The following is a 15,068-nucleotide window of genomic DNA, read 5'->3' as shown; positions in this document are numbered from 1 at the left end:
GCAACGTCTAGAATACAGAATTCTGCAAAATCAAAACAACAAATGAAGAACTTACCTTGTCAATGGGACTGGGTAACGCAGCTGAGATGACACTAAAAAAAAAAAGAGAGAAGAGTTTGATCAGAAAGGGGAGGCTTGAGAGACCAGGAATGTAAATAGAAATGACAAGGAGCAATAGTTCAAAAACCCTCGCAGCACAAGTAAATATTTAACTGGAATTGCTGGAGACTGGCACATTGATTCAGAAGGGGAGCGGCGAGGAATTAAGCGTGACTTGCACTTGGAATAGCCAGGCCCCTTCTTGCTGGATACACTGGGGGGAGCATGGGTCCCCCCTGCAATTAATACCAGGCCGTTTAGCATCGGGTATAAGAGAAAAGCAGGAAGTGGATCATTGTGCAGTGAGTGAAAGGGTTAAAGGTGTGGATTTTCATTCCTGTGATGTTAAAGCTCGCTGTTGTGTTTTCTCACGCCTGCTTTGGCGTTCCCTCGGCCATTCTTATGTAACCGAGCTGCACACAGTCCTCTTGTTTATCTGCACTGAGCTCCAGATTACAAGCCTGCCTGATAAACTATGGCATGCAAGGTAAACACGCTCCTGTTATGTCCTGGGGAAAGCCAGCGAATACATACGGCCAGACCCTGACCCACATATGGTACAACTGCAACTCTACACTAAGCTCCAGCCAAATAACTTTTGGTGGTTGACAAAACCTGGCAAATGCCCTTGTGGTTAGAGTTGCCACCTGGCCGGTAAAAATCATGGTTGATTCCAATGTTATTAATAGGGGAAAAAAGATAAAATACCCTTTCCCGAAAGGGTGGCTACTTGTGGTTGATCACACGCTGATCTAGACCTTCTGCCAAAGCTTCTGCCACCAACATCCCCCATAGATGGCGTTTCATAAATTGTTTTGCCAACTTTTTTATTTTAGAGCTAAGGCCTGTGCCACAATCAATACACAAAACCAGCCCACCCACTAAATGTTGTGGCACCCTACAGAAAACAAGAGTATTTCAGGCAAAGGGATAAGGGGAGTAGGGAGCTAACCACAAACAAACTAGCCAACCAAGAGCCATTAGTAGTCACTTACACCTGCTCATGCCCCCAGTCAGGGCACTATTAGGCAGTACAAATTGATTATAACATAACAGGAGGGCTGTACCCTATGGTCATGGAACATAGAAAAGGCAGAAATTGCAGGATACGTCAGTGATACCTTCATAGAAGAAATATATATATATATATATATATATATATATATATATATATATATATATATATATATATATATATATTCCCCACCTAATATTTCCATTAGACTGCAGCACCCCCAGCAGAATTCAGCTGATCCAATTCATAACAACAGGACAGCATAAGACCAGAATGGCATTACAGGCAGCAGCTAAACCTCCCTCTATAGAAGGGGAAATTGCTTGCTGTGAAATTCTCTTATACTGCAGAACAGGGTCAACTGAAAAGTGAAATTGGAATATCTCCATTGTAAGCAGAAATATTCCCATGGAGTGTCAGAGACTCAGGGCGCTGGGTGTGTAAATGATTTTCTACATTACAGACATCAGGCTGGTCACATGTCAGATCCCATGATCCTCAGCGACAAGCCGTGCCATGTCTTCCAATGCACTGAGAATGCCTTTACTGGGGTCATGTAAGGTTTCATCTAAAACATACACTGGCACAGTCAGAGAGAAAACCCTGCTGAAGAACATAAATAGCCAGATTTCGAGATGAAGACCTGCATTTCAAGCATATATTTAAAGGGGAAGGAAAGCGACAAGGCAGTTTATTGCCTATAGATTAGCCACAATAGTACAAGCTACAATGCTATATTTATTCTATAGAAAGCTTTACCATACAGCTCTAGAAGCTCTCTGTTTGTTTAGGAAAGCGGCTGCCATATTAGCTTGGTGTGACATCACTTCCTGCCTGAGTCTCTCCCTACTAGATAATAACTTTGGGCTCAGATTACAGCAGAGGGGGAGAGGGAGAGAGGAGCAAACTGAGCATGCTCAAGCCCTAGCCCTGGAGGTTTAAGCTGAAAACAGGAAGTCTGATACAGAAGCCCATGAGTACACAATAGAAGGAAAGAAATGTGCTGTTTCTTTTGACAGAGGACTCAGAGCAGCATTACTTTGAGGGTTTACTGGTGTATTTATATAGATCTTTCTGATAAAGCTTACTTAGTACTTTCTCCTTTAAATGACACAGCCTGAGCCTCACTGGCACCTCTAACCTCTATCCTCTAGGGCCAATTCCTTGACCTCACAATTTCTTGCTGCATTTATAGTCATACTTGTGTCTGGAATATTTTGTGTAATAAATGCTACAATTCCTGGTTCCCTTTTGAACTGGGCTGTGAAATCCCTATGAAATCCCTCCATACATGTACATATTCGCTGCTATTTCATGATATGGAGGGAATCAGCAATCAGAGGGGCTTTAAGGATAAACAGGAGAGCATTCCACATTAAACAAAGCGTCTCCCTGTCTCACTCTAAGCAGATTTTATAAGGATTTAATTTAGAGAATAAGGTTTCTATTTTCCACCCAAACAACACAGAAGAACTTGCCTTTCCCACAAATCAGGTCTTGCATGGTACAAATGATAAACGTAAATCCATTGGTTTTATGCAGCCTTATTCCCTGCAAATCTGGAAAACTAGAAGATCTGGCCTAATGTCGGGATGTTTATGTTGGAGATGAGGGTGCAGGTCAAAACATTACATTACATTGCAATAAATAAAAATACACACAATAACCAAGGTGAAGTGGGGAATTCTTAGACACAGAAGGAAGGAAATCCCTGCCCTGTAGAAGGTACAAGGTCACAATGGTCTTTTCCACACAACACCAAAAAAGCAATTCTTCTGACCTGAAAGGCAATAAAAGCACCCATTCTGGGCTTCTGGATAAAATGGATAGATTACATTATCCCAAGGCAAAAGCTTACACATTTGGCTCGCGGGTACTCAGCAAAGTTTGGGTAAATATGGGAGCGCTGGTTGGAGGATCCCCAAACGGGCATTGCAGCCTTGTAACAGAGACATTCTTACCTAATACTGAACATTTTCTGTTCCTATATACTATCTCCTAATGTTTGGAAAGTTCATCTTCTCCTTTCCTGTCTTCTACCACCTCTTCTTTCTTTTGAATCTCCCCATTCTACCTCTTTAAAATATGCAAATGGAAATAAATAAAATCTTTCAAAAAGAAAAGGAAATCCCATGGATTCTGCCATCAAGTGTCATTCCAGTAAAGGTCTCCGTCATATTCCATAACTTCTGCCATCATGTGTCATTTAACCAAGTGTCTCCTGACGTCATGTGTCATTCCAAAAATGGTTTCTGCCAAATTCCACAGCTCTTGCCATCATGCTTCATTCCATTATGGTCTCCTCCATATTCTATAGCTCCTGCCATCATGTGTCATTCCACTCAAGGTTTCTACCAAATTCCATAACTCCTGCCATCATGTGTCATCTCAGTAACGGTCTCCATCAAATTCCCTAACTCCTGCCATCATGTGTCATTCCACTAAAGGTCTCTACTAAATTGCATAACTCCTGCCATCAAGTGTCATTCCACTAAAGGTCTCTACCAAATTCCATAACTCCTGCCATCATGTGTAATTTCAGTAATGGTCTCCATCAAACTCCATAACTCCTGCCATCATGTGTCATCTCAGTAATGGTCTCCATCAAATTCAATAACTCCTGCCATCATCTGTCATTCCACTAAAGGTCTCTACCAAATTCCATAACTCCTGCCATCATGTGTCATCTCAGTAATGTAATGGTCTCCATCAAATTCCATTACACCTGCCATCATGTGTCATCTCAGTAATGGTCTCCATCAAACTCCATTAAACCTGCCATCATGCGTCATCTCAGTAATGGTTTCCATCAAACTCCATTACACCCGCCATCATGTGTCATCTCCGTGTGGTCTCCACAGACATTACGGCTTTTGCTCTAGAAACAAACTCCCCACTGACCTCCCCAAGTTCATGAGTCACTCCAGTAATGGTCCAAAGAAGAGGAACGTCCTCCCACAGCACATCCTGTCCTGATCACCTTGATTATTAAAAACCCAATTGGTGCTGCCTTTGAAAAAGCCATCAATATATTAAACAAATCATAGTTTGTTTGTTGATAGAGAAACAAAACGTAGAAACTCTTACCCTTTTTCCAATAAGAAGCAGCTAAGCTACAGACCATCTATGCTACTCCTTGGCTCTGCCTGTAAAAGTGCCTGTGTGTTCCCAAGTAAGGACAGTGAGCTGTTTGAGAATTCCAGGCAAAAGTTCAAGGAGGCAGAGTTGTGGGTGCAGTCTGACCCATAATGTTTCATGGGAGGGTGCAGAGAACCAAGAATTGACTTGCTTTATTCCCTAAAGCCAATAGAGCTCATAGACTTTTGTGCATTAAACATACAGAAGCAAAACAACATGGAATTTGAATATGGTCTATTAATCTAAGCAACGTGTCCCATCTAAGTTGCAAATGTTAAAAAAACAAAGCACTGCGAGTTCTGCCTGTAACCACTGTATTATTCTTCACCCACAGAACAGAGCCACAACCTACAGATAAGGCTCAAGGTCACTTTCAGATTCAGTCAATTGTTTACTGTGCGTTTGTACCAACTTCCAATACAGACTTCAACTTTAATATTACAGAATGTTTAACAGCAATTAATATGCCTTATAATTATTGTATATATGTATTAAACAGTTCAAATATTCTAACAACAAAGAGGTTTGCTGAACTAACTCCAAGTCATTAAAATTCCAATCTCAGTGAAACCCCACAGTCAAGTGCATTTCCAAGATGGCACTAAATTACTACCATGCTGTACCTTAAAGGAGAAATAAATCCTAAAAATTCATATAGCTAAAAAATGGCATATTTTATACAGTGAACTTATTGCGCGAGGCTAAAGTTGTAGCTTGTCAATAGCAGCAATGATCCAGGACTTCAAACTTGTCACAGGGGGTCACCATCTTGGAAAGTGTCTGTGACACTCACATGCTCAGTGGGCTCTGATTGGCTGTTGAGAAGCTAAGCTTAGGGCTCGTCACTAATTATCCAGCAGAAAATGACCTTCCCTGGCTGTAATATAAGCTGATGCTACAGGTTTGCTGATTATTCAATTCTGATGCTAATTGCACTGGTTTCTGTGCTGCCATGTAGTAATTATCTGTATTAATTACTAATCAGCCTTATATTGTGACATTTCTATTCTATGTGTACTGTATATTGTGAGTGGCTCCCTAAGATCAGTAAGTGACAGCAGCACAGAGCATGTGCAGTGAATCAGCAGAAAAGAAGATGGGGAGCTACTGGGGCATCTTTGGAGACACAGATCTTTACAGCTAAAGGGGTGTGGTTGCCTTGGGCTGGTACAGAAGCACAAAACATCATGTACAACATTTCTACCTACTTCTTTAGTTAAACTTTAGTTCTCCTTTAACTTAAACTGTTACCAATGCTAAATTCAATCATGCCAACACCCACCGCCCCAAAATCTATCAAGCAACACGAATACTTTAAATCCAACCCACAAAAACCTTGTTGTTGGACCCGAGCTTAGCACAATCCATTCCAACTGCTTAAATATTTGTTTTTGTTAATAACTTTCTATGTACCTGTAAGATTCACGCTTGCAGATTTATTTTTATATCCCTGTGTTATTAAATTTAAAATACCACCAAGTGAGTCTAGCGCTGGGGGGGAGGGGAGTTAATTCTGCTTAAAAATAACCCTAGCAAAAAATATACGGAAGAGTTAAAATGCAGTGATAATGCAGTATTCATCAGAATGCGTGAACAGAAGGTGCAGCTATATATATATATATATATATATATATATATATATATATATATATATATATATATATATATATATATATATATATATATATATATATATATATATATATATATATATATAATATATATATATATATATATATATATAGTAACCTCCGGCTGTATTCTCATTTTGGGCTTTAGGTGGAAAATGGAATCATCTCCGAGAAATAGATTTATTTCCACACATTAAAAGCAAAATTAAGGCTGGGAAAAAAATGACATTCAATTCTGGCCATCTTTGTATTCATCTAGCACTGAAAACCTCTAGTACCGATGGAGATTTTAGGTGCACAGCTGTCTGGATTATATGAGCTTTTTTATAAGATACAGGGATGGGATCCATTAACAAGAAACCTGTTATCCATTTCCAAATTATGGAAAGGCCGTCTCCCATACAGTCCATTATAATCAAATATTCAAATTTTTTTTTAAAAGTAATTACCTTTTCTGTGTAATAATAAATCAGTAGCTTGTACTTGATCCCAACTAAGATATAATTAATCCTTATTGGAAGCAAAACCAGCCTATTGGGTTTATTTCATGTTTATATGATTTTCTAGTAGACTTTAAGGTCTTAAATTACAGAAAAATCCATTAACTGGAAACCCCCAGGTCCCAAGCATTCTTTATAACAGGTCCCATACCTGTACTGTACCTTAAATTCCTTTTTCATCAGTCACATAGGCACCACTGGCACAGAGATACTTACCTCTATTTTTTGTGGTTTTAAAATCATAGCCAAAAGAGGCAAATTGTGTAGGAAAAACAACTGCATATGAAAAAAAAGGTTAACAATAGAGTGCTACTTTTGGGACTGAGGGAAAAGGAAGATATAGATATATAGAGATATATATATATATATATATATATATATATATATATATATATACACACATACAGTGGTGTGAAAAACTATTTGCCCCCTTCCTGATTTCTTATTCTTTTGCATGTTTGTCACACAAAATGTTTCTGATCATCAAACACATTTAACTATTAGTCAAAGATAACATAATTGAACACAAAATGCAGTTTTTAAATGAAGGTTTACGTTATTAAGGGAGAAAAAAAACTCCAAATCTACATGGGCCTGTGTGAAAAAGTGATTGCCCCCCTTGTTAAAAAATAACTTAACTGTGGTTTATCAGACCTGAGTTCAATTTCAAAGGTTATAAAGCCATTTCTAAAGCTTTGGGACTCCAGCGAACCACAGTGAGAGCCATTATCCACAAATGGCAAAAACATGGAACAGTGGTGAACCTTCCCAGGAGTGGCCGGCCGACCAAAATTACCCCAAGAGCGCAGAGACAACTCACCCGAGAGGCCACAAAAAACCCCAGGACAACATCTAAAGAACTGCAGGCCTCACTTGCCTCAATTAAGGTCAGTGTTCACGACTCCACCATAAGAAAGAGACTGGGCAAAAACGGCCTGCATGGCAGATTTCCAAGGCGCAAACCACTTTTAAGCAAAAAGAACATTAAGGCTCGTCTCAATTTTGCTAAAAAACATCTCAATGATTGCCAAGACTTTTGGGAAAATACCTTGTGGACCGACGAGACAAAAGTTGAACTTTTTGGAAGGTGCGCGTCCCGTTACATCTGGCGTAAAAGTAACACAGCATTTCAGAAAAAGAACTTCATACCAACAGTAAAATATGGTGGTGGTAGTGTGATGGTCTGGGGTTGTTTTGCTGCTTCAGGACCTGGAAGACTTGCTGTGATAGATGGAACCATGAATTCTACTGTCTACCAAAAAATCCTGAAGGAGAATGTCCGGCCATCTGTTCGTCAACTCAAGCTGAAGCGATCTTGGGTGCTGCAGCAGGACAATGACCCAAAACACACCAGCAAATCCACCTGAATGGCTGAAGAAAAACAAAATGAAGACTTTGGAGTGGCCTAGTCAAAGTCCTGACCTGAATCCTATTGAGGTGTTGTGGCATGACCTCAAAAAGGCGGTTCATGCTAGAAAACCCTCAAATAAAGCTGAATTACAACAATTCTGCAAAGATGAGTGGGCCAAAATTCCTCCAGAGCGCTGTAAAAGACTCGTTGCAAGTTATCGCAAACGCTTGATTGCAGTTATTGCTGCTAAGGGTGGCCCAACCAGTTATTAGGTTCAGGGGGCAATTACTTTTTCACACAGGTTTGGATTTCTTTTCTCCCTAAATAATAAAAACCCTCATTTAAAAACTGCATTTTGTGTTTACTTTGTGTTTGTTTTGTGTTATCTTTGACTAATAGTTAAATGTGTTTGATGATCAGAAACATTTTGTGTGACAAACATGCAAAAGAATAAGAAATCAAGAAGGGGGCAAATAGTTTTTCACACCACTGTATATATATTATGTTGTTCACACTTTAAAGTGATACTGACACTAAAAAGCTACTGTATATACTTGAGTATAAGCCGAGTTTTTCAGCCCCCAAAATATGCTGAAAAACTCTACCTCGGCTTATACTCGGGTCAAGCGCAAAAACGGTCGCCGGCGTCTAAGAATATTCGCCAGCGTCCAAGAATGGTCGCCAGCATCCAAAAACGAGACGCCGGCACCTCCAATGGGAGCAGAAACCCTCAATTTGGGTTGATTGAAACTTACCAGAAGCTGCTGCATTTCTCACCCTCGGCTTATACTCGGGACGGCTTATACTCGAGTATATACGGTACTCTTCAAAATATCAATGTGCATTAGAGGTTGCCTATGTTGATGTTGATCGCTTTTCATCTTAGAATTGGTTCTGTGGTTTCAATCTCCTGAGAAGGTAATAAAGATAATTTTGGAAATCCTGAAGGACGTGCCTCTCCCAAGGTAAATTAGCAGACGTCTAATAAAAAGAGAGATCCCTTTTATTGCTACTCTGGATTTAGTAGAAATTCTTTCTGGTTGAGACTCCACTTAGGAGTGAATGTTGGATCAGCCCTAAGCATGGCTCCATGCATCCGTATCCAAAGAAACTCAACCATCACTCAAAATGCTGCTTTCATAGCAAGGTTTAAAAGAAGGTTCTGTTAAATTTTAATCAATAGGCATCAATAACCGAAAATAACTTCTGACAAGCAAACAATCCACGAGGACGTTCCCTAGAAGTGTTCCAAGAGCTTCAACCCAGATTTTAAATGTGTTTAAGGGCTTTGTTTTTAGTAGAGTCCTCAAAGTCTCGTGGTACATATGCAATAATTTGAGGAAACAAAAAGCATTAGACCTTGGAAGGTCTCATCCTGATGGAAATTTCTTAATATTCTAATTGAGAAGAACTGAAGAGCTTTCCACCATCAAAGGGATGGTTTAGTAATAGGATCTTCTGCTGCCAAGGGTTTTATCTGTACACAGGTCCATAAGTTAAGGCTGTATATGCTGTGGATTTCCCCAGTATGTCAAAAGAGGCCAAGAACTCTGGTGAGAAACCGATGCCAGCATTCTTTTAAAGCTAATAAAGACTAAGCCAAACTTTAAAGGAATTTTCCATGGATACAGTCACCATTGAGGACCTGAAGGTCACCAATGTCCACTGGGACTTTAAAAAAAAAAAAAAAAGACATGCCTCCGAGAGGGAAACCTGTCTCTCTTTACAGTTTGTGCCAAGAGAGAATCCAAAATGGGAGCATGATCCTAGATCTTAGTGTTCTATCTTCTTTATATAAAAGTCAGACAACTGTGAAGGTTAGAATACAGTAATTTTATTTAAATTATGCTATGAACCCCCTCTGTACCAAAGTACCAAAGCATTCCCCCTCCACAGCAGCAGAAAGGGCCTCAGCAGCCAGTTTGCTGGAGGACATCTCTTTATAAGGAACCTTATCACCAAGGGTGCCTCAAACAAATGTAAAGGTTGAGACAGTTTCAGAAGAATGTAACATAACTTCTTTTATGCAGAAGACAAATTCCTCCATGTTAGCAGTTAGGCTCCAGGGCTTCTCATATCTTTGCAAAGCAGTCATGGTTGTTCTCATTTGCAGAGAGAAATTAAAGGGATACTGTCATGGGAAAACATGTTTTTCTTAAAACGCATCAGTTAAAGGGGACCCGTCACCCTAAGAAATAATTTCAAATTCTTTTCTATCATGTTAGTTGAGCAAAATAAACTTTACTTACACTGTATTTATTATTTAAATTTTGTTTCCTTCTGTTTTGGAATTATACAATCACAGCAAGTCGGCAGCTGCCATTTTGTGGACACGGTTATTAAGGGAAATTGTGTATCACCCCAAAATCTTGTGTATGAACCAGAATGAGGGACCTAATGTCCATGTGCAGTGCCCTACACAATTATAGAGCCTGAGGAGGGAAGGGGGAATGTGAGGAGAGCAGTGACATGTAGGAAGTGCTGAATGGAAAGTGAAAGTAATTGATTGCCCCTCCTCTATGCCATGGGCATAGAGGTGGGGCAGGTAATATTTGATTGACAGTTTAGATATTTAAACACCTTTATAACAGGTATGGATGTTTTAATGAAAACATTTTTTGGGGTTCCATATTTAATTTGGAAAGGACTTTCATTATGCAGTTTTTTATGTGTGGGTGACAGGTCCACTTTAATAGTGCTGCTCCAGCAGAATTCTGCACTGAAATCCATTTTTCAAAAGAGCAAACAGATTTTTTTATATTTAATTTTGAAATCTGACATGGGGCTAGACATATTGTCAGTTTCCCAGCTGCCCCCAGTCACGTGATTTATGCGCTGATAAACTTCAGTCACTCTTTACTGCTGTACTAAGTTTGAGTGATATCACCCCCTCCCTTTTCCCCCCCAGCAGCCTAACAACAGAACAATGGGAAGGTAACCAGATAACAGCTCCCTGGTAGTTATTAGAACAGCACTCAATAGTAAAATCCAGGTCCCACTGAGACACATTCAGTTACATTGAGTAGGAGAAACAACAGCCTGCCAGAAAGCAGTTCTGGCTCTTTCTGAAATCACATGACCAGGCAAAATGACCTGAGATGCACCTACACACCAATATTACAACTAAATACACTTGCTGGTTCAGGAATGACAGTTTATATTGTACAGTGAATTATTTGCAGTGTAAACACTGTCATTTAGAAATAAAAACGACATCATAAAAATGGTGACAGAATCGCTTTAATAATCAAAAACCCCAGAAAAAAAGGGAATGGGATGTTATTTCCGATGATTCTTCACCCAGCCCTGTAAATGCTGTGCAATATTTATTGACAGACAAGGCACATAGTGGCACGCAAAATGGCAGATTGGCAACCAGACAGGGAGCAGGACACCGCCATCTTGCTTGATTTTATATATATATATATATATATATATATATATATATATATATATATATATATATATATATATATATATATATATATATATAAATAAATATAAATATAAATATATATATATATATATATATATATATATTATATATATATTATATATATATATATATATATATATAAAAAAAATAAAAAAGTGGCTCAAGAGAATTTTATGGACAGTCCAAGGGCTCCGCTGACCTTTTTTCAAAGACATTATTTTATTACATAAACTGCTGGGCCACTATATGGATGAAGCTAGACAGCACGGATCTAAACTATAAGCTTAGGGAATGGATTGTGTGCAATGTGGCCATACAACCAGACTGCCTTGCTACGTGGATCCGATTGGCTGCGCAGCTGGTTGAATGACTGGAAGTGAAAGTGGGACGGAGCAGTCATTCCTGCCATTTGCTTTTCACCACATACCTGCCACGCCACCACTCCTTCTGTATCAGTATTTATATAAATGTTGCTTTATAAATAGTCAATAATCACATTAATGAATGCACAGGCTATAATCGGCATTAATCAGATGAATACCAGAGGGACTCACACACAAAACACTGAATGCAAATTATTCCTGAATCCAACGAGGGCAATCGGATTGTATTGTGTATGGACAGGTTTGGGCATATGCTTTTCCATGTGGCAGAGCATTAGCCCAGCACACGTGCCGTGGAAGCCTCACAAGCAATGTGGCCAGTCAGACTATGCTCTTTAATGTTGCCCAAATGATGCCATTCCCTATATATAAAGGAATAACAGTCTCACATTCCTTAATTCTCTTTGGGAAAGTGAAAGAAGCCGTATCAGATCCCTCATTGGTCTCACACAACAAAACCAAAGCAGAAGTTTGGTGTAAAACTGGAGAAAGGGGCAGATGCCACAAACCCCAATATAGACGGCAAATAATCAGACAAACATGAGCCTCTCCAGCACAGACACTTCTCTCTGTATAAACACAACCGCTCTGCAAACCTACTGCACAATGATAGATTGTCCCTGCCAATACTATGAATATTTCATATAAGCTTTTAATAGCAAGGCTTTTGTTCCAAAAGCAAAAGAGCACAGCTTGTTGCTTATAAATCTTACTATCCACCCTATGGGTATTTTTTAACACATTTGATCGGGTCTATTCCTGGTCTCGCTTGTTCTTCTATGCAAGTTATAGTTCATGAGTAACATGCAGTCCTCTAAATATTGTTCATGTAATACAGGAATGGGACCTGTAATCCATGGATCTTTCTGTAATTTGGATCTTCATACCTTAAGTCTACTAGAAAATCATGTAAATATTAAAAAACCCAATAGGCTGGTTTTGCTTCCAATAAGGATTAATTATATCTTAGTTGGGATCAAGTACAAGCTACTGTTTTATTATTACAGAGGAAAAGGAAATTATTTTTGAAATTCTGATTCATTTATTATAATGGAGTCTATGGGAGACAGTCTTTCCATAATTCAGCACCTTTCTGGATAACGGATTTCCATATAACAGATCCCATACCTGTACTGCCACCCTTCTGGAACAACATGCAGATATACATCATGTAACATCAGAAGGCTCACCGGCTGCACATGTGTGAACTGGCACCACCATAATTACATAGTCATAGTGAAAAAAAGACCAAAGTCCATCAAATTCAACCCCACCGTCCGTCCATACATACATACATACATACATACATACATACACTGACCCCTCCATACACTCACATAAATTATATATACTCATACACCAACTATAGAGTTTAGTATCACAATAGCCTTTGTATTATGTCTGTCCAAGAAATCATCCAAGTCCCTCTTATAGTCATTAACTGAATCAGCATCACAACATCACCCGGCAGTGCATTCCCCAACCTCACTGTCCTCACTGTGATGAACCCCCTACTCTGTTCCTTTAAATGAAACTTCTTTTCCTCTAGTCTGAAGGGGAGGCCTCTGGTACGTGATTCTCTTTATGGGTAAAAAGGTCCCCTGCTATTTGTCTATAATGTCCTCTAATGTACTTGTAAAGTCTAATCATGTCCCCTCACAAGCGCCTTTTTTCCCCCAGAGAAAACAACCCCAACCTTGTCAGTCTCCCCTCATAATTTAACTCTTCCCTCCCTCTAACCAGTTTAGTTGCACTTAGTCTCTGCACTCTCTCCAGCTCATTTATATCCCTCTTAAAGGAACAGTTCAGTGTGAAAAGAAAAACTGGGTAAATAGACAGGCTGTGCAAAATAAAAAATGTTTGTAATATAGTTAGTTAGCCAAAAATGTAATGTATAAAGGCTGGAGTGACTGGATGTGTAACATAGTAGCCAGAACACTACTTCCTGCTTTTCAGCTCTATAACTCTGAGTTAGTCAGTGACTATAAGGGGGGCCACATGGTACATTTCTGTTCCTGACCTATGTGGCCTCCCCTCAAGTCTCTGATTGGTTACTGCCTGGTAACCAGGGTAACCAGTCAGTGTAAACCAAGAGAGCTGAAAAGCAGGAAGTAGTGTCTGACTGACATCAATACATACACATCCAACCACTCCAGCCTTTATACATTACATTTGTGCCTAACTAACAATATTAGAAACATTTTTTATTTTGCACAGCCTGTCTATTTACACAGTTTTTATTTTTATACTGAACAATTCCTTTAAGGTCTGGCCACACAAGCAGCTTCGGGAGAGTAGTCGCCCCAGTGACAAATCTCCTCTTCTTCAGGGTGACAATCTCCCTGAATTGCTTTCCTCCTGCCCTCCGCTGGCTAAAATTAAAATCGCTGGGGGAAGTCACACGTGGTGCTTCGTTTTCCAAAGTCACCCGACGTTGCCTCAAGAGGAAACTTCGGGCGTCTTCGGAAATCTAATCACCGCGAGTGCATCGCCACAGGAGATTTTCATTTTAGCCAGCAGAGGGCAGGGGGAAAGCAATTCAGGGAGATTGTCACCCTGAAGAAGAGGAGATTTGTTACTGGAGCAACTAATCTCCCCGAATCTGCTCGTGTGGCCAGACCCTTAAAGGAGAAGGAAAGCTACTGGAACAGTTTATTGCCAGTAGATTAGACACAATAGTGCAAGCTAAAACACTATATTTATTCTGCAGAATGTTTTACCAAACTTGAGTAAACAGCTCTAGAAGCTCTGTTTGTTAAGGATAGCAGCTGCCATATTAGCTTGGTGTGACATCACTTCCTGCCTGAGTCTCTCCCTGCTCACTGGGCTCAGATTACAGCAGGGAGGGTAGGAGGGAGGGGTGAGGAGTAAACTGAGCATGCTCAAGCCCTAGCCCTGAAGAACATAAATAGCCAGATTTCGATATGAAGACCTGCATTTTAAGCATATATATATATATATATAAAGGGGAAGGAAAGCAACCGAGGCAGTTTATTGCCTATAGATTAGCCACAATAGTGCAAGCTACAATGCTATATTTATTTTATAGAAAGCTTTAACATACAGCTCTAGACGCTCTCTGTTTGTTTAGGATAGCGGCTGCCATATTAGCTTGGTGTGACATCACTTCCTGCCTGAGTCTCTCCCTACTAGATAATAACTTTGGGCTCAGATTACAGCAGAGAAGGGAGGGGGAAATAGAGAGAGGAGCAAACTGAGCATGCTCAAGCCCTAGCCCTGGAGGTTTAAGCTGAAAACAGGAAGTCTGATACAGAAGCCCATGAGTACACAATAGAAGGAAAGAAATGTGGCGTTTCTTTTGACAGAGAACTCAGAGCAGTATTACTTTGAGGGATTACTGGTGTATTTATATAGACCCTACTGATAAAGCTTACTTAAAGGGATACTGTCATCGGAAAAAACATTTTTTTCAAAATGAATCAGTTAATAGCGCTGCTCCAGCGGAATTCTGCACTGAAATGCATTTCTCAAAAGAGCAAACAGATTTTTTTATA

The 15,068-nt window shown here is 39.7% G+C and overlaps 1 protein-coding gene across 6 annotated transcripts in view; it reads right to left on the bottom strand.

Annotated features, from left to right (window-relative positions):
* The window catches only part of slmap.S (sarcolemma associated protein S homeolog), a 107,460-nt gene that overhangs the window by 45,228 nt on the left and 47,164 nt on the right, over positions 1 to 15,068 (bottom strand). For all 6 annotated transcript variants that reach the window (XM_018261518.2, XM_018261516.2, XM_018261519.2 and 3 more), the window contains exon 4: positions 56 to 92. In XM_018261518.2, the coding sequence (XP_018117007.1) occupies positions 56 to 92 (37 nt within the window). The remainder of the gene's footprint in view (positions 1 to 55; positions 93 to 15,068) is intronic.

Source organism: Xenopus laevis, chromosome 4S, assembly GCF_017654675.1.
Source record: "Xenopus laevis strain J_2021 chromosome 4S, Xenopus_laevis_v10.1, whole genome shotgun sequence".
Taxonomy (NCBI): domain Eukaryota; kingdom Metazoa; phylum Chordata; class Amphibia; order Anura; family Pipidae; genus Xenopus; species Xenopus laevis.
The sequence above is the reverse complement of the archived record's forward strand: the minus strand, read 5'-3'. Positions and strand labels throughout refer to the sequence as shown.